The 25,852-nt window shown below is 35.4% G+C and overlaps 1 protein-coding gene and 1 long non-coding RNA gene across 11 annotated transcripts in view; one reads left to right on the top strand and one right to left on the bottom strand.

The window, feature by feature from the left end:
- The window catches only part of LOC138332870 (leucine-rich repeat-containing protein 49-like), a 127,136-nt gene that overhangs the window by 58,827 nt on the left and 42,457 nt on the right, over positions 1 to 25,852 (top strand). For 6 of the 10 annotated variants that reach the window (XM_069280862.1, XM_069280854.1, XM_069280853.1 and 3 more), the window contains 2 exons: positions 20,472 to 20,619; positions 22,625 to 22,756. In XM_069280862.1, the coding sequence (XP_069136963.1) occupies positions 20,472 to 20,619; positions 22,625 to 22,756 (280 nt within the window). The remainder of the gene's footprint in view (positions 1 to 20,471; positions 20,620 to 22,624; positions 22,757 to 25,852) is intronic. The other 4 variants (XM_069280859.1, XM_069280856.1, XM_069280860.1 and 1 more) reach the window with 2 other exon arrangements.
- Positions 23,652 to 24,734, bottom strand: LOC138332872 (uncharacterized). Its single transcript, XR_011209900.1, has 2 exons — positions 23,917 to 24,734; positions 23,652 to 23,809 (listed from the first exon to the last, which is right to left on the bottom strand). It is a non-coding gene; the product is annotated as an uncharacterized lncRNA (long non-coding RNA).

Raw genomic sequence — 25,852 nt, 5'->3', positions numbered from 1 at the left:
CATTCCCCACCATTTTCCCCCTCCCTCCAATTCTTGCAACCCGCAACGGAAAAAAACTTTCCAACTTCCTTGTCAGGGCTAACTTCCAACCCGACACCATACCCAGGCCTACATACATCAATCCAGTCACCGACTGCAACCTACCGAATTGCAAAACCTGTAACTTGATGACCAAATCCAAAATTTTCGTCAGCACCTTTACTGGCCTCCAATACCGCACATTCCTCCGCGGACACTGTACCACTAGGAATGTCATCTACCTCATCACTTGCAAAACGTGCAAAAAACAATACATTGGCGAAACTAAAAGACAGCTCAAAATTTGCATCAGTGAGCACCTTAGGGACATCATCAAACACAGGGACACACCAGTTGCCCACCACTTTAACCTTCGTGGACACGATCACTCATGTCTTCGATGTCAGATCATCGAGATTATTAAATCAGACCCTGATTCCCCATCCTCTACAAATATCAGAAGAGGAAGAGAACACCACTGGATACACCAGTTACATACATTAGATCCTGTCGGGATCAATGCCTTCGGATAAAACTGGGATCCCAGTCATTTCACTTACTTCATATTCATGCATACAATACTTTACATATCATCGTTATTTTAAACATATTCATGAATGCATTAATTCACTTGCACTTACTGACAATCATAAATTAGTACTTCTTTTACAACTATTCACGAAACATTTGCAAATTTACACAAAAATTATATCTTGTGAAAATAAAGTCACTGGTATTCAGTTTTGTTTCCTCTCAGTGTAATAGATATTTATATTTTTGAAGTTTTAACAAACTTTTCCTCCAAGTTCAGCAAACACATTGAGGGTTTGACAACCTTGTATAAACCAAATTGTGGGTTTGACAACCTTATATAAACCACATTGAGGGTTTGACAACCTTATATAAACCACATTGAGAGTTTGACAACCTTATATAAACCACATTGAGGGTTTGACAACCTTATAAAAACCTCATTGAGGGTTTGACAGCCTTATATAAACCACATTGAGGGTTTGACAACCGTACATAAACCACATTGAGGGTTTGACAACCTTATATAAAAAAACGTTGAAGGTTTGACAACCTTATATAAACCACATTGAGGGTTTGACAACCTTATATAAACCACATTGAGGGTTTGACAACCTTATATAAACCATGTTGAGGGTTTGACAACCTTATATAAACCACATTGAAGGTTTGACAACCTTATATAAACCACATTTTGAGGGTTTGACAACCTTATATAAACCACATTGAGGGTTTGACAACCTTATATAAACCACATTGAGGGTTTGACAACCTTATATAAACCACATTCAGGGTTTGACAACCTTATATAAACCACATTGAGGGTTTGACAACCTTATATAAACCACATTGAGGGTTTGACAACCTTATATAAACCACATTGAGGGTTTGACAACCTTATATAAACCACATTGAGGGTTTGACAACCTTATATAAACCACATTGAGGGTTTGACAACCTTATATAAACCACATTGAGGGTTTGACAACCTTATATAAACCACATTGAGGGTTTGACAACCTTATATAAACCACATTGAGGGTTTGACAACCTTATATAAACCACATTGAGGGTTTGACAACCTTATATAAACCACATTGAGGGTTTGACAACCTTATATAAACCACATTCAGGGTTTGACAACCTTATATAAACCACATTGAGGGTTTGACAACCTTATATAAACCACAATTAGGGTTTGACAACCTTATATAAACCACATTGAGGTTTGACAACCTTATATAAACCACATTAGGGTTTGACAACCTTATATAAACCACATTGAGGGTTTGACAACCTTATATAAACCACATTGAGGGTTTGACAACCTTATATAAACCACATTGAGGGTTTGACAACCTTATATAAACCACATTGAGGGTTTGACAACCTTATATAAACCACATTGAGGGTTTGACAACCTTATATAAACCACATTGAGGGTTTGACAACCTTATATAAACCACATTGAGGGTTTGACAACCTTATATAAACCACATTGAGGGTTTGACAACCTTATATAAACCACATTGAAGGTTTGACAACCTTATATAAACCACATTGAGGATTTGACAACTTTATATAAACCACATTTAGGGATTGACAGCCTTATATAAACCACATTTAGGGTTTGACAACCTTATATAAACCACATTGAGGGTTTGACAACCTTATATAAACCACATTGAAGGTTTGACAACCTTATATAAACCAAATTGAGGGTTTGACAACCTTATATAAACCACATTCAGGGTTTGACAACCTTATATAAACCACATTGAGGGTTTGACAACCTTATATAAACCACATTGAGGGTTTGACAACCTTATATAAACCACATTGAGGGTTTGACAACCTTATATAAACCACATTGAGGGTTTGACAACCTTATATAAACCACTAACAACCTTAATAAACACATTGAGGGTTTGACAACCTTATATAAACCACATTGAGGGTTTGACAACCTTATATAAACCACATTCAGGGTTTGACAACCTTATATAAACCACATTGAGAGTTTGACAACCTTATATAAACCACAATTAGGGTTTGACAACCTTATATAAACCACATTGAGGGTTTGACAACCTTATATAAACCACATTGAGGATTTGACAACCTTATATAAACCACATTGAGGGTTTGACAACCTTATATAAACCACATTGAGGGTTTGACAACCTTATATAAACTACATTGAGGGTTTGACAACCTTATATAAACCACATTTAGGGTTTGACAACCTTATATAAACTGTAAGACTATATATGTTTTGTATAATGCAGATGTATTTAATAAGTACAGACTATTATCTATATTATCATTGATAGTTTGAATTATTATCTGATTCAATCTTTAAATTCAATTTCAAAATTTAAAGAAACTGATCTGACAATAGCATTAATTTCCAAAAACATCACTTTTCTTTCAGGCAACAATTTTGGCTTCTACGAAACCATGTCCAGTTTAAGTTTTTTTCTTATCATTTTTTGAATTTCATGAAATTCATTTCAGAAAAAGAATATTTGCCGGTACCATTATGTGTAAAAAGTCCTGATGTTTTGTACAATGTCTGTACAGGTTGAGGTTCGCTTGTATTCTATAATATTGTTATTATATTGTCCCATGATCATTTCGATAAATCGGTCTTCAATTCATCTTTGACCTTAATAAATAGTGTCATTCAGGGCAAAATTTGTTGGACTAGATTTAACATCAACAGTATAATTTGGATATGTTAATTTTTTATCCTGTTTCAAATGAATAAAAATGTCGCTTTGTTGACAGTTACTCACCTTGAAGTTTGCAATAAATTGGACCCTTCATTTTTTTGAATGAAAGAAGTCTCAAGATTTAAAATGCATAGATTATAGCTGATTGTAGCATACTTGTAAAGTTGACACTGACAGTAAATATCAGAATGTTTTTCTGTGTTTTTTTTTATAAATTATATTTAACCATATCAAAGAGCTTGGTTGAGTTGTAGAACAGCTATGGTGTAAATAATCCACCATGCTGTTTGCCACAGTGAATAGCGCCAGCTCAATCAGATTTATGCTTTATATCAAAGATATACAGTTAATGAATTCTATAGATCTTTTAAATCGGTAAAAAAACCCAGACATCTCAGCTCAGAGAAGTAGAATGCTGTAGTTCATCACTCGTGAACAGACTTCACTCCGGAGAATTCATGTTATGTGGATTAAATTGACACTGCCCGGACTTTATAGAACTCGTATGTACTGGTGGGTTTGATTACATGGATAATAACAAGTCTATTGTTTATCACTGACAGCAAATTGGTCAATTTGGTAACTGGTTTTGAACGAGATCTTTATTGAAGAAATATGACAACTCAGCTTTCTAGATGGGACCTTTTCTTATTTTTAAAACTGACAATGGATTTAACACGTTATTTTCATCTCAAGGTTTACAATTCCTGTTAAATTGGACTATTTGGGTGTAAACTAGTCCTTCAATAGACAACTGATCTGTGGGTAACTGTAGGTACATGTACACCATAATTTGTACCTATTATTTGAAGACAGCTGTATGTTTATAAAAGGGTACTGCAGATGTCAGATGTAGGAATTCTGTACAACGATTCTCATGGGTAACCATTCCTTCATACTTCAAACTGGATATCTACTGGCCTATTGTCGGTCCAGTGAAATGTTTCTCAGTGACAGTGTTTTAACATGGAATGGAGAGTATTTTTGAAACTGACAAACATTTATAAAAATTGTGTATTGAAAGTGGTAATGAAGCTATTGTCCTTTCTAGTTATTTACACTGCAAAGTAAATTTACTAATGGGACATGTAGTGTGTTTGTCTTCACTTAGACACTGGGAAATACTCACTGGTCGGACCCATCTGTGTGGACTATTATTAGGGACAAAGCTAAATGGGATAGATTTTATCTCATTGTAAGGGACCTTTTATTCTTCGTAAGAAATTATTGGAAAATGATTTTGTTATCACAATGCTGAGATGATGTTATAACCAGGTGATGATTTTGTCAGCTTGATTTCATTTCTTTAAATTACCAAAGGAAACTTATAATCTGTATGCATGCAAATGGAAATAAAATTGTGCCGTAGAATTTCCTGAAATCAGGTTTAAACAATTTTGTGGATTTGCTTGTCAATTGATTATATGTATAAGGTGTGTATAGTGAGTGACATGGCTGACTTTACACCATGATTTAACTAATGACATTCTAATGCTCAGATAATGCGGAGAGCCATTAGAAGGTTATTGATCACCTAACCGTTTGTAATGGATAGGGTATTACATTAGGTGATCAAAGATGAAAGGATTTAGATGATACCCATATCAAAATGTAAAGGATATTGTGGATATCAACTTGAATTGTCCACAATTTGTGTTCATAACTTCAGAACTTTGATATTTGTGTCCAACTTCTCTGATATTTGGGATAGAGTTATGGAGCCTAAGCACCTCCCAACTGGATTGGAGAAAAATAAGAAATATTTCCAGATGAAGTTTCACCGTATTGCTGACATGTAAGTATTGGATGATGGTTACTGGCCATGGCCTCACACTAACTTCCATTTCAGTTCGTTGTTTTCAAAACATATGCACAGATGGGATATCTAATATCTGGTACTTAAATTTTGTTCTTTCATTTTCTATTATAATGAAAATAATGAATCATACAGTGTTAGGATCTGAATATAATACAATTTACATTCTCACTCCACACTCTGTGTCACATGGAGGATTTGACAGCAGCAGAGTTATGTCCCTGTATGTCTGGTGATTATGTCAGTAATGTCAGAAACTCACTTTTAATATCAGAGTTACCTGAGTTATGTCCCCTGTAATGTCAGAAACTCACTTGTAATATCAGAGTTACCCTGAGTTATGTCCCCTGTAATGTCAGAAACTCACTTGTAATATCAGAGTTACCCTGAGTTATGTCCCCTGTAATGTCAGAAACTCACTTGTAATATCAGAGTTACCCTGAGTTATGTCCCCTGTAATGTCAGAAACTCACTTGTAATATCAGAGTTACCCTGAGTTATGTCCCCTGTAATGTCAGAAACTCACTTGTAATATCAGAGTTACCCTGAGTTATGTCCCCTGTAATGTCAGAAACTCACTTGTAATATCAGAGTTACCCTGAGTTATGTCCCCTGTAATGTCAGAAACTCACTTGTAATATCAGAGTTACCCTGAGTTATGTCCCCTGTAATGTCAGAAACTCACTTGTAATATCAGAGTTATCCTGAGTTATGTCCCCTGTAATGTCAGAAACTCACTTGTAATATCAGAGTTACCCTGAGTTATGTCCCCTGTAATGTCAGAAACTCACTTGTAATATCAGAGTTACCTGAGTTATGTCCCCTGTAATGTCAGAAACTCACTTGTAATATCAGAGTTACCCTGAGTTATGTCCCCTGTAATGTCAGAAACTCACTTGTAATATCAGAGTTACCTGAGTTATGTCCCCTGTAATGTCAGAAACTCACTTGTAATATCAGAGTTACCTGAGTTATGTCCCCTGTAATGTCAGAAACTCACTTGTAATATCAGAGTTACCCTGAGTTATGTCCCCTGTAATGTCAGAAACTCACTTGTAATATCAGAGTTACCCTGAGTTATGTCCCCTGTAATGTCAGAAACTCACTTGTAATATCAGAGTTACCCTGAGTTATGTCCCCTGTAATGTCAGAAACTCACTTGTAATATCAGAGTTACCCTGAGTTATGTCCCCTGTAATGTCAGAAACTCACTTGTAATATCAGAGTTACCCTGAGTTATGTCTCCTGTAATGTCAGAAACTCATTTGTAATATCAGAGTTACCCTGAGTTATGTCCCCTGTAATGTCAGAAACTCAATTGTAATATCAGAGTTACCTGAGTTATGTCCCCTGTAATGTCAGAAACTCACTTGTAATATCAGAGTTACCCTGAGTTATGTCCCCTGTAATGTCAGAAACTCACTTGTAATATCAGAGTTACCCTGAGTTATGTCCCCTGTAATGTCAGAAACTCACTTGTAATATCAGAGTTACCCTGAGTTATGTCCCCTGTAATGTCAGAAACTCACTTGTAATATCAGAGTTACCTGAGTTATGTCCCCTGTAATGTCAGAAACTCACTTGTAATATCAGAGTTACCCTGAGTTATGTCCCCTGTAATGTCAGAAACTCACTTGTAATATCAGAGTTACCTGAGTTATGTCCCCTGTAATGTCAGAAACTCACTTGTAATATCAGAGTTACCTGAGTTATGTCCCCTGTAATGTCAGAAACTCACACTTGTAATGTATCAGAGTTACCTGAGTTATGTCCCCTGTAATGTCAGAAACTCACTTGTAATATCAGAGTTACCCTGAGTTATGTCCCCTGTAATGTCAGAAACTCACTTGTAATATCAGAGTTACCCTGAGTTTATGTCCCCTGTAATGTCAGAAACTCACTTGTAATATCAGAGTTACCCTGAGTTATGTCCCCTGTAATGTCAGAAACTCACTTGTAATATCAGAGTTACCCTGAGTTATGTCCCCTGTAATGTCAGAAACTCACTTGTAATATCAGAGTTACCCTGAGTTATGTCCCCTGTAATGTCAGAAACTCACTTGTAATATCAGAGTTACCCTGAGTTATGTCCCCTGTAATGTCAGAAACTCACTTGTAATATCAGAGTTACCTGAGTTATGTCCCCTGTAATGTCAGAAACTCACTTGTAATATCAGAGTTACCCTGAGTTATGTCCCCTGTAATGTCAGAAACTCACTTGTAATATCAGAGTTACCCTGAGTTATGTCCCCTGTAATGTCAGAAACTCACTTGTAATATCAGAGTTACCCTGAGTTATGTCCCCTGTAATGTCAGAAACTCACTTGTAATATCAGAGTTACCCTGAGTTATGTCCCCTGTAATGTCAGAAACTCACTTGTAATATCAGAGTTACCCTGAGTTATGTCCCCTGTAATGTCAGAGTAATCTAACTTTGGTGACATTCACAGTTATCCTGAGTTATGTCCCCTGTAATGTCAGAAACTCACTTGTAATATCAGAGTTACCCTGAGTTAGTCCCCTGTAATGTCAGAAACTCACTTGTAATATCAGAGTTACCCTGAGTTATGTCCCTGTAATGTCAGAAACTCACTTGTAATATCAGAGTTACCCTGAGTTATGTCCCTGTAATGTCAGAAACTCATTGTTATATCAGAGTTACCCTGAGTTATGTCCCCTGTAATGTCAGAAACTCATTGTAATATCAGAGTTACCTGAGTTATGTCCCCTGTAATGTCAGAAACTCACTTATAATATCAGAGTTACCCTGAGTTATGTCCCCTGTAATGTCAGAAACTCACTTGTAATATCAGAGTTACCCTGAGTTATGTCCCCTGTATGTAGAAACTCACTTGTATATCAGAGTTACCCTGAGTTATGTCCCCTGTAATGTCAGAAACTCACTTGTAATATCAGAGTTACCCTGAGTTATGTCCCCTGTAATGTCAGAAACTCACTTGTTATATCAGAGTTACCCTGAGTTATGTCCCCTGTAATGTCAGAAACTCCTTGTAATATCAGAGTTACCCTGAGTTATGTCCCCTGTAATGTCAGAAACTCACTTGTAATATCAGAGTTACCCTGAGTTATGTCCCCTGTAATGTCAGAAACTCACTTGTAATATCAGAGTTACCCTGAGTTATGTCCCCTGTAATGTCAGAAACTCACTTGTAATATCAGAGTTACCTGAGTTATGTCTCCTGTAATGTCAGAAACTCACTTGTAATATCAGAGTTACCTGAGAGTTATGTCCCCTGTAATGTCAGAAACTCACTTGTAATATCAGAGTTACCTGAGTTATGTCCCCTGTAATGTCAGAAACTCAATTGTAATATCAGAGTTACCTGAGTTATGTCCCCTGTAATGTCAGAAACTCACTTGTAATATCAGAGTTATCCTGAGTTATGTCCCCTGTAATGTCAGAAACTCAATTGTAATATCAGAGTTACCTGAGTTATGTCCCCTGTAATGTCAGAAACTCACTTGTAATATCAGAGTTACCCTGAGTTATGTCCCCTGTAATGTCAGAAACTCACTTGTAATATCAGAGTTACCCTGAGTTATGTCTCCTGTAATGTCAGAAACTCACTTGTAATATCAGAGTTACCCTGAGTTATGTCTCCTGTAATGTCAGAAACTCACTTGTAATATCAGAGTTACCCTGAGTTATGTCTCCTGTAATGTCAGAAACTTATTTGTAATATCAGAGTTACCCTGAGTTATGTCCCCTGTAATGTCAGAAACTCATTGTAATATCAGAGTTACCTGAGTTATGTCCCCTGTAATGTCAGAAACTCACTTGTAATATCAGAGTTATCCTGAGTTATGTCCCTGTAATGTCAGAAACTCACTTGTAATATCAGAGTTACCTGAGTTATGTCCCCTGTAATGTCAGAAACTCACTTGTAATATCAGAGTTACCCTGAGTTATGTCTCCTGTAATGTTAGAAACTCACTTGTAATATCAGAGTTACCCTGAGTTATGTGATGTCTCCTGTATATCAGGTGTAATGTCAGAAACTCACTTGTAATATCAGAGTTACCCTGAGTTATGTCTCCTGTAATGTCAGAAACTTATTTGTAATATCAGAGTTACCCTGAGTTATGTCCCCTGTAATGTCAGAAACTCAATTGTAATATCAGAGTTACCCTGAGTTATGTCCCCTGTAATGTCAGAAACTCAATTGTAATATCAGAGTTACCTGAGTTATGTCCCCTGTAATGTCAGAAACTCACTTGTAATATCAGAGTTACCCTGAGTTATGTCCCCTGTAATGTCAGAAACTCACTTGTAATATCAGAGTTACCCTGAGTTATGTCCCCTGTAATGTCAGAAACTCACTTGTAATATCAGAGTTACCCTGAGTTATGTCCCCTGTAATGTCAGAAACTCACTTGTTATATCAGAGTTACCCTGAGTTTAGTCCCCTGTAATGTCAGAAACTCACTTGTAATATCAGAGTTACCCTGAGTTATGTCCCTTGTAATGTCAGAGTAATCTAACTTTGGTGACATTCACCCTTAACATCAACAGTATACAGGTTTATTTGACTGAAGACATACTATAACACCAGTGATATGTGGACTAAAAAATCGTATATATTCAAATATAAAGGATTTCTATGCATTAACAAAGTTTAAAAATGAAAGCCAGCAGGTTGATCTTTGGGCTAGATAAATATTAGCATAACAGTAAATAGGTCATTGTATTCTATACAAAGTTGATTAAACTGCATGTTTTTGTCATCAGTTCTACAAGGAGATGTTTGAAATGATAATTAAATTTATGTTTGGGGTAAATTGTTAAAATTCATTGTTGTTTTTTTGTCCCACAAGTATACACAGCAGATAAGATTATTATAGATCTAATGGCGTGTCATTATCCGTCAATGTCAGTAGACCAGTCATGGAAATGAAATAATTGTTTTATGAATAGAAAATAAAGGAGGAATGATTCTGTTCCTCTGAGGTTGTCGTGCTGTATTTACTGGTGGTTATATTGACCTGTAATCCAGTGGATTATCAAAGTCGTATTTACTGGTGGTTATATTGACCTGTAATCCAGTGGATTATCAAAGTCGTCGTTATTTACCTGTAACCAGTGGTTATAAAGTTGGTGGTTATTGACCTGTAATCCAGTGGATTATCAAAGTCGTATTTACTGGTGGTTATATTGACCTGTAATCCAGTGGATTATCAAAGTCGTATTTACTGGTGGTTATATTGACCTGTAATCCAGTGGATTATCAAAGTCGTATTTACTGGTGGTTATATTGACCTGTAATCCAGTGGATTATCAAAGTCGTATTTACTGGTGGTTATTATTGACCTGTAATCCAGTGGATTATCAAAGTCGTATTTATGTAATCCAGTGGATTATCAAGTCTATTTACTGGTGGTTATATTGACCTGTAATCCAGTGGATTATCAAAGTCGTATTTCACTGGTGGTTATATTGACCTGTAATCCAGTGGATTATCAAAGTCGTATTTACTGGTGGTTATATTGACCTGTAATCCAGTGGATTATCAAAGTCGTATTTACTGGTGGTTATATTGACCTGTAATCCAGTGGATTATCAAAGTCGTATTTACTGGTGGTTATATTGACCTGTAATCCAGTGGATTATCAAAGTCGTATTTACTGGTGGTTATATTGACCTGTAATCCAGTGGATTATCAAAGTCGTATTTACTGGTGGTTATATTGACCTGTAATCCAGTGGATTATCAAAGTCGTATTTACTGGTGGTTATATTGACCTGTAATCCAGTGGATTATCAAAGTCGTATTTACTGGTGGTTATATTGACCTGTAATCCAGTGGATTATCAAAGTCCGTATTTACTGGTGGTTATATTGACCTGTAATCCAGTGGATTATCAAAGTCGTATTTACTGGTGGTTATATTGACCTGTAATCCAGTGGATTATCAAAGTCGTATTTACTGGTGGTTATATTGACCTGTAATCCAGTGGATTATCAAAGTCGTATTTACTGGTGGTTATATATTGACCTGTAAGTGGATTATCAAAGTCGTATTTACTGGTGGTTATATTGACCTGGTGGATTATCAAAGTCGTATTTACTGGTGGTTATATTGACCTGTAATCCAGTGGATTATCAAAGTCGTATTTACTGGTGGTTATATTGACCTGTAATCCAGTGGATTATCAAAGTCGGTGGTTTATTGGTGGTGGTTATATTGACCTTATATTGACCTGTAATCCAGTGGATTATCAAAGTCGTATTTACTGGTGGTTATATTGACCTGTAATCCAGTGGATTATCAAAGTCGTATTTACTGGTGGTTATATTGACCTGTAATCCAGTGGATTATCAAAGTCGTATTTACTGGTGGTTATATTGACCTGTAATCCAGTGGATTATCAAAGTCGTATTTACTGGTGGTTTTATTGACCTGTAATCCAGGTGGATTATCAAAGTCGTATTTATGGTGGTTATATTGACCTGTAATCCAGTGGATTATCAAAGTCGTATTTTACTGGTGGTCTATATTAAACTGGACACCATTCTATACAGGAGTATGTTATTTCCTCTGTGTGTTCTAATCAGGCAATAGAACCACTTTATGTCTCTATTTAACTCACCATTCTATACAGGAGTATGTTATTTCCTCTGTAATGGAGGCAATAGAACCACTTTATGTCTCTATATTAACTGGGAGTATGTTATTTCCTCTGTTGTTCCATGGAGGCAATGAACCACTTTATGTCTCTATATTAACTGGACACCATTCTTACAGGAGTATGTTATTTCCTCTGTGTGTTCCAATGGAGGCAATAGAACCACTTTATGTCTCTATATTAACTGGACACCATTCTATACAGGAGTATGTTATTTCCTCTGTGTGTTCCAATGGAGGCAATAGAACCACTTTATGTCTCTATATTAACTGGACACCATTCTATACAGGAGTATGTTATTTCCTCTGTGTGTTCCAATGGAGGCAATAGAACCACTTTATGTCTCTATATTAACAGGACACCATTCTATACAGGAGTATGTTATTTCCTCTGTGTGTTCCAATGGAGGCAATAGAACCACTTTATGTCTCTATATTAACTGGACACCATTCTATACAGGAGTATGTTATTTCCTCTGTGTGTTCCAATGGAGGCAATAGAACCACTTTATGTCTCTATATTAACTGGACACCATTCTATACAGGAGTATGTTATTTCCTCTGTGTGTTCTAATGCAGGCAATAGAACCACTTTATGTCTCTATATTAACTGGACACCATTCTATACAGGAGTATGTTATTTCCTCTGTGTGTTCCAATGCAGGCAATAGAACCACTTTATGTCTCTATATTAACAGGACACCATTCTATACAGGAGTATGTTATTTCCTCTGTGTGTTCTAATGGAGGCAATAGAACCACTTTATGTCTCTATATTAACAGGACACCATTCTATACAGGAGTATGTTATTTCCTCTGTGTGTTCCAATGGAGGCAATAGAACCACTTTATGTCTCTATATTAACTGGACACCATTCTATACAGGAGTATGTTATTTCCTCTGTGTGTTCCAATGGAGGCAATAGAACCACTTTATGTCTCTATATTAACAGGACACCATTCTATACAGGAGTATGTTATTTCCTCTGTGTGTTCCAATGGAGGCAATACAACCACTTTATGTCTCTATATTAACAGGACACCATTCTATACAGGAGTATGTTATTTCCTCTGTGTGTTCTAATGGAGGCAATAGAACCACACTTTATTGTCTCTAATTAACTGGACACCATTCTATACAGGAGTATGTTATTTCCTCTGTGTGTTCTAATGGAGGCAATTTTATGTCTCTATATTAACTGGACACCATTCTATACAGGAGTATGTTATTTCCTCTGTGTGTTCCAATGCAGGCAATAGAACCACTTTATGTCTCTATATTAACAGGACACCATTCTATACAGGAGTATGTTATTTCCTCTGTGTGTTCCAATGGAGGCAATAGAACCACTTTATGTCTCTATATTAACTGGACACCATTCTATACAGGAGTATGTTATTTCCTCTGTGTGTTCCAATGGAGGCAATAGAACCACTTTATGTCTCTATATTAACTGGACACCATTCTATACAGGAGTATGTTATTTCCTCTGTGTGTTCTAATGGAGGCAATAGAACCACTTTATGTCTCTATATTAACTGGACACCATTCTATACAGGAGTATGTTATTTCCTCTGTGTGTTCTAATGGAGGCAATAGAACCACTTTATGTCTCTATATTAACAGGACACCATTCTATACAGGAGTATGTTATTTCCTCTGTGTGTTCTAATGGAGGCAATAGAACCACTTTATGTCTCTATATTAACAGGACACCATTCTATACAGGAGTATGTTATTTCCTCTGTGTGTTCTAATGGAGGCAATAGAACCACTTTATGTCTCTATATTAACTGGACACCATTCTATACAGAGTATGTTATTTCCTCTGTGTGTTCCAATGGAGGCAATAGAACCACTTTATGTCTCTATATTAACTGGACACCATTCTATACAGGAGTATGTTATTTCCTCTGTGTGTTCCAATGGAGGCAATAGAACCACTTTATGTCTCTATATTAACTGGACACCATTCTATACAGGAGTATGTTATTTCCTCTGTGTGTTCCAATGGAGGCAATAGAACCACTTTATGTCTCTATATTAACTGGACACCATTCTATACAGGAGTATGTTATTTCCTCTGTGTGTTCCAATGGAGGCAATAGAACCACTTTATGTCTCTATATTAACTGGACACCATTCTATACAGGAGTATGTTATTTCCTCTGTGTGTTCCAATGGAGGCAATAGAACCACTTTATGTCTCTATATTAACTGGACACCATTCTATACAGGAGTATGTTATTTCCTCTGTGTGTTCCAATGGAGGCAATAGAACCACTTTATGTCTCTATATTAACTGGACACCATTCTATACAGGAGTATGTTATTTCCTCTGTGTGTTCCAATGGAGGCAATAGAACCACTTTATGTCTCTATATTAACTGGACACCATTCTATACAGGAGTATGTTATTTCCTCTGTTGTTCCAATGGAGGCAATAAACACTTTATGTCTTTATTAACAGACCACATTCTATACAGGAGTATGTTATTTCCTCTGTGTGTTCCAATGGAGGCAATAGAACCACTTTATGTCTCTATATTAACAGGACACCATTCTATACAGGAGTATGTTATTTCCTCTGTGTGTTCCAATGCAGGCAATAGAACCACTTTATGTCTCTATATTAACTGGACACCATTCTATACAGGAGTATGTTATTTCCTCTGTGTGTTCCAATGGAGGCAATAGAACCACTTTATGTCTCTATATTAACTGGACACCATTCTATACAGGAGTATGTTATTTCCTCTGTGTGTTCCAATGCAGGCAATACAACCACTTTATGTCTCTATATTAACAGGACACCATTCTATACAGGAGTATGTTATTTCCTCTGTGTGTTCCAATGCAGGCAATAGAACCACTTTATGTCTCTATATTAACTGGACACCATTCTATACAGGAGTATGTTATTTCCTCTGTGTGTTCCAATGGAGGCAATAGAACCACTTTATGTCTCTATATTAACTGGACACCATTCTATACAGGAGTATGTTATTTCCTCTGTGTGTTCCAATGGAGGCAATAGAACCACTTTATGTCTCTATATTAACTGGACACATTCTTAGAGTATGTTATTTCTCTGTGTGTTCAATTAACTGGACACCATTCTATACAGGAGTATGTTATTTCCTCTGTGTGTTCCAATGGAGGCAATAGAACCACTTTATGTCTCTATATTAACTGGACACCATTCTAATACAGGAGTATGTTATTTCCTCTGTGTGTTCCAATGGAGGCAATAGAACCACTTTATGTCTCTATATTAACTGGACACCATTCTATACAGGAGTATGTTATTTCCTCTGTGTTGTTCCAATGGAGGCAATAGAACCACTTTATGTCTCTATATTAACAGGACACCATTCTATACAGGAGTATGTTATTTCCTCTGTGTGTTCCAATGGAGGCAATAGAACCACTTTATGTCTCTATATTAACTGGACACCATTCTATACAGGAGTATGTTATTTCCTCTGTGTGTTCCAATGGAGGCAATAGAACCACTTTATGTCTCTATATTAACAGGACACCATTCTATACAGGAGTATGTTATTTCCTCTGTGTGTTCCAATGCAGGCAATAGAACCACTTTATGTCTCTATATTAAACTGGACACCATTCTATACAGGAGTATGTTATTTCCTCTGTGTGTTCTAATGGAGGCAATAGAACCACTTTATGTCTCCTATATTAACTGGACACCATTCTATACAGGAGTATGTTATTTCCTCTGTGTGTTCTAATGGAGGCAATAGAACCACTTTATGTCTCTATATTAACAGGACACCATTCTATACAGGAGTATGTTATTTCCTCTGTGTGTTCCAATGGAGGCAATAGAACCACTTTATGTCTCTATATTAACAGGACACCATTCTATACAGGAGTATGTTATTTCCTCTGTGTGTTCTAATGGAGGCAATAGAACCACTTTATGTCTCTATATTAACTGGACACCATTCTATACAGGAGTATGTTATTTCCTCTGTGTGTTCCAATGCAGGCAATAGAACCACTTTATGTCTCTATATTAACTGGACACCATTCTATACAGGAGTATGTTATTTCCTCTGTGTGTTCCAATGGAGGCAATAGAACCACTTTATGTCTCTATATTAACTGGACACCATTCTATACAGGAGTATGTTATTTCCTCTGTGTGTTCCAATGGAGGCAATAGAACCACTTTATGTCTCTATATTAACAGGACACCATTCTATACAGGAGTATGTTATTTCCTCTGTGTGTTCCAATGGAGGCAATAGAACCACTTTATGTCTCTATATTAACTGGACACCATTCTATACAGGAGTATGTTTATTTCCTCTGTGTGTTCCAATGGAGGCAATAGAACCACTTTATGTCTCTATATTAACTGGACACCATTCTATACAGGAGTATGTTATTTCCTCTGTGTGTTCCAATGGAGGCAATAGAACCACTTTATGTCTCTATATTAACTGGACACCATTCTATACAGGAGTATGTTATTTCCTCTGTGTGTTCCAATGGAGGCAATAGAACCACTTTATGTCTCTATATTAACAGGACACCATTCTATACAGGAGTATGTTATATTTCCTCTGTGTGTTCCAATGGAGGCAATAGAACCACTTTATGTCCTCTGTGTGTTCCAATGGAGGCAATAGAACTATATTAACTGGACACCATTCTATACAGGAGTATGTTATTTCCTCTGTGTGTTCCAATGGAGGCAATAGAACAACACTTTATGTCTCTATATTAACTGGACACCATTCTATACAGGAGTATGTTATTTCCTCTGTGTGTTCTAATGGAGGCAATAGAACCACTTTATGTCTCTATATTAACTGGACACCATTCTATACAGGAGTATGTTATTTCCTCTGTGTGTTCTAATGGAGGCAATAGAACCACTTTATGTCTCTATATTAACTGGACACCATTCTATACAGGAGTATGTTATTTCCTCTGTGTGTTCCAATGGAGGCAATAGAACCACTTTATGTCTCTATATTAACTGGACACCATTCTATACAGGAGTATGTTATTTCCTCTGTGTGTTCCAATGGAGGCAATAGAACCACTTTATGTCTCTATATTAACCTCGGACACCCATTCTATATACAGGAGTATGTTATTTCCTCTGTGTGTTCTAATGGAGGCAATAGAACCACTTTATGTCTCTATATTAACTGGACACCATTCTATACAGGAGTATGTTATTTCCTCTGTGTGTTCCAATGGAGGCAATACAACCACTTTATGTCTCTATATTAACAGGACACCATTCTATACAGGAGTATGTTATTTCCTCTGTGTGTTCCAATGGAGGCAATACAACCACTTTATGTCTCTATATTAACAGGACACCATTCTATACAGGAGTATGTTATTTCCTCTGTGTGTTCTAATGGAGGCAATAGAACCACTTTATGTCTCTATATTAACAGGACACCATTCTATACAGGAGTATGTTATTTCCTCTGTGTGTTCCAATGGAGGCAATAGAACCACTTTATGTCTCTATATTAACTGGACACCATTCTATACAGGAGTATGTTATTTCCTCTGTGTGTTCCTAATGGAGGCAATAGAACCACTTTATGTCTCTATATTAACTGGACACCATTCTATACAGGAGTATGTTATTTCCTCTGTGTGTTCCAATGGAGGCAATACAACCACTTTATGTCTATATTAACTGGACACCATTCTATACAGGAGTATGTTATTTCCTCTGTGTGTTCCAATGGAGGCAATACAACCACTTTATGTCTCTATATTAACTGGACACCATTCTATACAGGAGTATGTTATTTCCTCTGTGTGTTCTAATGGAGGCAATACAACCACTTTATGTCTCTATATTAACTGGACACTATCTAGAATGTCAATATTTTGATGTCACCTGCCTCGCGTGTCGACTATTTACTTAAATAGAAATGCGTAATAAAAACAAGATGGACTTATTAAATATCTGCCATAATAAAACGTGAGATCACTCCCCGCCTTCAGATAATCATAGCTCCACTTGAAACTTAGCGAAATGTTGAAGTGGAAATGGTGTAGAGATTTAGTAAGGAGAGCTTAAAATAGTCAAAGATATATTTTTAAACTTTTCAAGGGTATCAAGGGTATGTCAACGAGACTCTCAGATAAGTGATCTGTTGAAGATGACAGTCGTTGTCGATGGAGTACCTGTTACCGATGACTCGGCTATGGATTGGGACTTTACCACGGAATACCTGTTACCATTTCTTTATATTGGGTAAAGTGAAGGTTAACCCTGGACAGGATGATTGAGAGTTTTATGGTTGGACCCTGGACAGGATGATTGAGAGTTTTATGGTTGGACATTCGTAATTAATTCAGTGTGAAAATATCAAACTGTGTATCTGGAACCTAAATAGAAAGTGTCAGGGTTATAGAATTCAGCTGGATTTCCTCATGTGTCTTCATTATTTATTATATCAAACTGGATGGATAGCTCTTAATTTGTGTTGAATGACTTTGGACATTTATTGGAATATTGAGGAAAAAAACATTTTAATATAAGTTAAGGACACCAGTTATTATTCTGCATGCATTAGACTGTTAATGATGGCAGTTATGTTCTGGTCAATTGGTATTTATACTTCAAGTGACTGTTGAAGGAGGAAGTTTCCAGAAAAGAATTCTCAATGATGTGACTTTTATAATGGTTTCCGTGAAAGTGAGCCCATCAAAGAAAATTGCTTATTTACTCCTGACCTCAAAAGTTTTCTGGAAGTAATTGTGAATGGGCATTGATTGTTTTTCACAAGTGTGACAAAATGACTTTCTCATGTTATTTTAAGATGCCATCTATAATTATTATAAGTCTATTACACTTTGATGTGCCAACTTTGTTCCTGAACAAGCAGGAAGATCGTCCATCAGAAAAGGATTTATAAACCTTGAAATGATTTCTTTCTTTTTGAGCAAATCAAAACCAACCTAAGAAGTTTCAGGTGGATATTATTCCTAAAACAAATGTTCCTCTGTTGTGTTGCTCAGTCACGAAGGATTTACGTGTCCGGCTCCGTCTGACAGGGATCAAGGAAAACCTATTGAAAGATTGATAACAAAATTGTGGAGCAAAATTTGCTTTTAAAATCCTGTGTAATGTATAAAACAATGCTGTGTTTTATACTGCTGTTATGTAATTCTGTCTGCCAGGTAAAATAATTGCTAGTGATATACAAATTGGGGTGGAATGTTTGATCAGTTGGGCCCAGTGGAAGATCTGGTGATTTTGTGTAAAGAAGAAATTTGTGTTAATCAGCCATTTTCATTCTGTCAGGAGCATTAAACAAACAGTGACACCTGTATAGTTGGAAGAACTTAAAATCTGTGATCCTCTTCTTCATTATCAGACTGATTAATACAGCTTCACAAACTGTCCATGGATAGCTGAAGGGTTGACTTGTTATCGACTGTGGAAAGTGATTGCTCATTCTGGTTAAAAGTGCCGCCAGAACATGCCATGATATGTGTAGAATTAAGTAAATCCTTCAGTGTTAATACTCTGACTTAAATGCCTAAACAAATATTCTTGAAGTAAATTCAAACACTTCAAAATAAGACGAGATATTTCCAGCTGTTATTCTCCTGCATTAATACCTATACATGCAGCATTACACCGTTCATCTTACTACATATGTTATATTTGTGGTAATCGCTCTTGAATCGAATGAAATTGAAAATGCTAAGTGAATGCATGAATTTTTCCCATTCAATTAAGATATGTAGATGTCATCGATTACATCAAGATATGATACACAGCTAAACCTTTCAGAAAAAAACGTTTTTCATGAGGTTGTATTCTAAACAGAGTAAGACGTGGTGAAAGCGTGATGCAGCTTGATGGAGACTTTCTGATCAGTCTGTGGATATTTTATTCAGGGGATATTCACAAACAAGTGTGAATGATGTGATTTTTAGTGTCCTTTTTACTATCAAACAGCTTGATAGTCACCTCAATGGAGTGGATTTAGTGGTGCTTTATACTTTATAGTGTAACATTGATACAACCATATTATATGGGACTATGAAGCAGACAGCTTTTACTGCTGAAATGTCTAGAGGGAATTTCTGAAAGTGTCCTACATATTAACTATAATCATGGAGTTCAAATAATTTGTAACAGTGACAAATAATCTGTAACAGCGACAAATAATTTGTAACAGTGACAAATAATCTGTAACAGCGACAAATAATTTGTAACAGTGACAAATAATCTGTAACAGCGACAAATAATTTGTAACAGTGACAAATCTGTTACAGCGAAAAATAATTTGTAACAGCGACAAATATATTGTTACAGCGACAAATAATCTGTTACAGCGACAAATAATCTGTAACAGCGACAAATAAGCTGCTTTTTAACCCATAACTACATAGCATTACAGAATTTGATTTGTTTGAGAAATAGAATCTGTCACTTTTCCTGGATAATCATGTGGCACTACAGAAAGTATCGCCATAGACTGAAGGATTACCGCTCGTCTGAATAGTAAGTTTCTGTAAAGTACATTCATTTTTATGGTGATTTTATTTCAGCAGCATTGTAAACTTTACTCTGAACAAATAAAAAACTGAGTCAAAATCAGTCTATGACATGTATAGCTATGTCTACTCAGGTTACTTTAAAAAAAATTTTTTTACATTTTATTTCAATTTGAGAATATGACCTTTGTTTTTCTTTTACAGTTTCGAGGATATTGCGTGCCTGGGGGACTCCAACAGTCTGTCGGAAATAACTCTGGATGGCAACCCTATCACTCAGGAACAGTACTACAAACAGATCGTCCTCCGACACATGCAGCAGCTCAAACAGCTTGACATGAAGCGAGTCACGGTCAGTCTGATGTTTTATTTTTTATTTTTATTTTTAATAAAAAAAATCATATCAACACATGATTAGAATAAAAAATTTATTATTCTAGAACAAAACAAAGCGGGAAAATAATGTGTGATTGTCTGAAATACCATTAGCCAGTATATATTTATAATTAATGGATCTTAAGGGGAGATAATCTGAACACAACTTGATTAGTGGTAAATTGTATACTAATGTATAATTATGTCATCTGAAGTCTGTATGTCTTACAGATACTGACAGAATTTTATATAGAACAGTTAGCTATAATTTATACATAAATATGGTACCAGAGGAGCCCAATATTTACAAAACATATATCATGTAATATGTCCTCAAACATTCGTGTTATTTGTGCTAAATGAAATTATCATTACAATTAGAAGAATTTTAATTTAGATGCATTTAGAACTGGCCATAAAATTTCTAAACATAAACAGTAAATGATTATTGAGATTGGACCCAGCTGTAATGCTTCTGCTTAAAGTCTGCTACAATAGCAATGCTATAAAATGCAGGTCTGTCATTCAGTACATTTTAATGTAGCCGATTATATCAAATTCTGAACAAGGAGTTGTTATTGATTACTGAAGTCATTTATACATCAGACTGCACATAATTGATTTTTTATTGTGTTAGATTATTTAAATTGAATATATGTAATGCTATATGTTAAGTAGTTTAATTACTTTACATAAATAGTTTCAAATTAATTATTTATAGAGAAAACATCATTTTGCTAGAAATTTATTGTTGATTTGTTGAGAGGGATGTAGAAATCTTTAGATTCTGCACAAGGCCACCCGAAGGCTTGCTTTACCCCCTTTTCCTAAGGTAAATTTTTATAGGTAGTTAACCAGAAAAGTATTTTAGTTTGAAGTCATTGGCAGTATACTTGAATATAAATGTCTCCCATAACAAAACCGTCTCCCATAGCACAAATGTGCAGTAAGCTGAAACAGGGGTTTGCAAGATCGTAGCAATTGTTATAATCAATATTTATGAAAAAAGAGTATGTTTGAATGCTTGTATAATGGAAAGGCTTCATTACAGTAAAATCAGAATAAAACCTTGTCTGTTATGTAAACTACATGTGATATTGAACTGGAATCACTTATATAACATGTGGAATATTCTATCTGAGGTTTGGAACTTATTAGTATTGATTTAGTAGAGACAAATTCACTTTAACAAGGGCGTGGTGAGTGTCTATAACGAGGTGGCCGGGCATAATCCTGGGATGGTTTAGTCTAGTGATTTAATATGTAGTTAAACATGTCAATCTTAGTCATAGAAGTATGAACGGACATAACACTAATCAAGTTTTAATTAATTCCTTGGTCCTAGTTAATTTACCAAGTGTCCAGGTCAAAGTGAAGTATTCAATGCCTTGCAAGGTCACAATGAAGTAGTCAATATCAAGGTCACCAATAAGTAATCAATTTCAAGGTCACAATGAAGTAGTCAATATCAAGGTCACCAATAAGTATTCAATTTCAAGGTCACAATGAAGTAGTCAATATCAAGGTCACCAATAAGTATTCAATTTCAAGGTCACAATGAAGTAGTCAATATCAAGGTCACCAATAAGTATTCAATTTCAAGGTCACAATGAAGTAGTCAATATCAAGGTCACCAATAAGTATTCAATTTCAAGGTCACAATGAAATAGTCAATATCAAAGTCAACAATAAGTATTCAGTTTCAAGGTCACAATGAAATAGTCAATATCAAAGTCACCAATAAGTATTCAATGTCAAGGTCACAATGAAGAATTCAACTTCAAGGTCACCACTAAGTAATCAATGTCAAGGTCACAGTGAATTATTTATATCATTACAAATTCAATAATTTATCAAGGTCACAGTTTTAGAAAATATGATTATTTTTGAAAGGTTTTATCAATTGAGTCAGTTAAAGTTGTAGTGAGTATAGATTCTGGAATATAAGTTGAGGTCAGTTACATTTATTCTTTTACCCACAGGCATCTTATAGCGTGTTTCCAAAGGTAGCGAGCGCCACTGTGATCCCGAGTGGCTACCATCACCCTGAACCTCTATCTTCTCTGCCCTACCCCTCGGCCCCGCTGGGCAGCATTCTGCCCCTCCGGGGACGGGTAGTATATATATTCTCCTGCATTGCTTGCTGTGATGAATATACTTACCTCCATTTTAGCTTTTTAACCAAGTTCTGTGTTTATTGGAAGTTTTGCTGTCAGTTTTAGATTTTTCTTTTTTTTTTTATGAAACATTTATGAAATTTTGTGATAAATCAACTGATTCACTTGACTTTAGGACAGATAATCTACTGTACTCCATCTACCTGAACAACTAGTATCAGTTCTAGGCCTATCCTTCGATTTTCTATGAATTTTTTGCTTTTTTATAACCAGAATTTAGGATTAAGTTTTGTAAATTATTCAAATAACTTTAAATTCTAAACATCTTATACTAAAAGCATGCATGATTTGATGTGCGCGTCGAAATGTATTTATTCCCCCCCCCCCCCCCCCCCCCCCCATGTAATTTTTTTTTCTCTACTAACTTGATGACATCAATGGGCTATGTTTAGACCTTGTAGAATCCAAGGACTGAAGATTAGGTTTAATTATCATTCATATTTACCTTCAGTTGTCATTTAGTTATACAAATGTTATACAGATCACTATAAGCCTTCTCTGGGTGAAGTGACACAAACCCAATATTATCATGGACCATGTGTGACCTTAGTGGTTAAAATATTTTTGAAATTGTATAATTCCTGTGCCGTAGATGTTTGAGAGTTTGACTGACTTTAACATGTATGGCTTACAAACATTGGAGGAATCACCCTTGTCTTCTGTTAACTCATCACATTACTTATTTAAGTTGTTTTTGTTTAAATACTTGTTACAAATTTTGATAGGGCTGTTTCCAGGTTAATTTCTGATTCCTCAGTCATGAGAACTAAAAAGTACAACAAATCACCTCTCCTAACATTCATAAAATCAGCTTGTGAAATCCTCGGAATAAATCTTGACTCCGATATTCTGTGAAACTTTGATAGTAAATCCAGTTGGTTTTCAGTAAAATGACATCAAGATTCACACTCAAATCTTCCTAATCCTTCACCATAATTTTCACTGTCCTTGATAACTTTCAATGTAGCTGTCCTTTACAGTACACTTCATCTGAAAAAGATTAACAGAACGACACGTGTCATAATATATTGGAAATAATTATTTTTGTGCAATATTAAGTAAAATACACTATTTATACTGACGTACATAATACTCACCTGAAATAGTTATCTGTTCAAACCATTGTTTTCTCCACATACATACAAATACTTCGCACAGGTACTTCTCCAACGAAAAAACCACGTGTATGTTGTTTTCGTTATGATTTCCGGTTATGAGAGTTATCTTCTTCCGGTTTACACAAGTCATCGACTCAATATTTTTTTTTTCATTTCGATTTGCTTTATTATGGTCATCGACAAATTCGTTATAAAACTACTATAAAAGTCAAAATATATGATGTATTATTTATATGTTGCAAAATAGTAATTTATCCATTGCATAGTTCATTCGCATTTTGTCTGAGTTATGTCCCTTGAAAATCTTTGATTTAATATCCAAAATCACATTTTTTAATGTCATGGTATTGCAAATGAGACAAACTTTTATTTTATATATTCAAATACATTAACTTTATTACAATATGTTTAATAAGCAATAATCTTTGAAGGGATTTATGGTGACAAATTGATAAAAATATTATTGTTAAACAAAATTTGTATTTATATACCATTTATATACATGTTGTACATTTGGTGTGTCTGAAATAAAAATTTTCCTGTAAAAAAAAAAAAAAAAAAAAACTTTTGTAACACAATTTGTCTTAGTTTATGTAGGATATAATGGAACCCATTTTATGTTTTATGTATTGCTTAATTTAATAGATAAACAATCTTAAAATAAAAAAAAAAAAAAAAAAAAAAAAAAAAAAAATTTTCTGATTCCATTATGGTTGGCAAAATTATATAAAAAATTATCATGCTTGGACATAAATAGGCTTACACTCCTTTAAAAAAATGAGACTTGTTTAAAGATGTTTTATGATGTTGCCAGGGTTTGGCCTTCAGTATAAAATACTTTCTACTATGTTTATTCTGATTTTGCTGTAAAACTACTGTATAAGCCTTTCCTTATGTACAGTATAACAGATATGTTTATTCTGAGTTTGCTGTAACACTGCTGTATAAGCCTTTCCTTATGTACAGTATAACAGATATGTTTATTCTGATTTTGCTGTAAAACTACTGTATAAGCCTTTCCTTATGTACAATATAACAGATATGTTTATTCTGATTTTGCTGTAACACTGCTGTATAAGCCTTTCCTTATGTACAGTATAACAGATATGTTTATTCTGATTTTGCTGTAACACTGCTGTATGAGCTTGTTAATCACAGAGAAATAACATTTAAATCGGGTGGGCTTATTATTAGACATGGGCTTATTACCAGACATGGGCTTAATACCAGACAAGGGCTTATTCCCAGACAAGGGCTTATTCCCAGACATGGGCTTATTATCAGACATGGGCTTATTATGGTTTATTACCAGACATGCACTTATTACCAGACATGGACTTATTATCAAACATGGGCTTATTACCAGACATGGCTTATTACCAGACATGGGCTTATTACCAGACATGGGCTAATTACCAGACATGGGCTTGTTACTAGACATTAACTTATTACCAAACAAGGGTTATTATCAGACATGGGCTTATTATGGTTTATTACCAGACATGCACTTATTACCAGACATGGACTTATTATCAAACATGGGCTTATTACCAGACATGGCTTATTACCAGACATGGGCTTATTACCAGACATGGGCTAATTACCAGACATGGGCTTGTTACTAGACATTAACTTATTACCAGACAAGGGTTATTATCAGACATGGGCTTGTTACTAGACATTAACTTATTACCAGACAAGGGTTATTATCAGACATGGGCTTGTTACTAGACATTAACTTATTACCAGACATGGGCTTATTACCAGACATGGGCTTATTACCAGACATGGACTTATTATCAAACATGGGCTTATTACCGGACATGGGCTTTTACATGGGCTTATTACCAGACATGGACTTATTATCAAACATGGGCTTATTATCAGACATGGCTTATTACCAGACATGGCTTAT

The sequence above is a fragment of the Argopecten irradians genome, chromosome 10, assembly GCF_041381155.1.
Source record: "Argopecten irradians isolate NY chromosome 10, Ai_NY, whole genome shotgun sequence".
NCBI classification, from domain to species: domain Eukaryota; kingdom Metazoa; phylum Mollusca; class Bivalvia; order Pectinida; family Pectinidae; genus Argopecten; species Argopecten irradians.
Note: the sequence above shows the minus strand (reverse complement) of the source record. Positions and strands in the feature narration are given on the sequence as shown.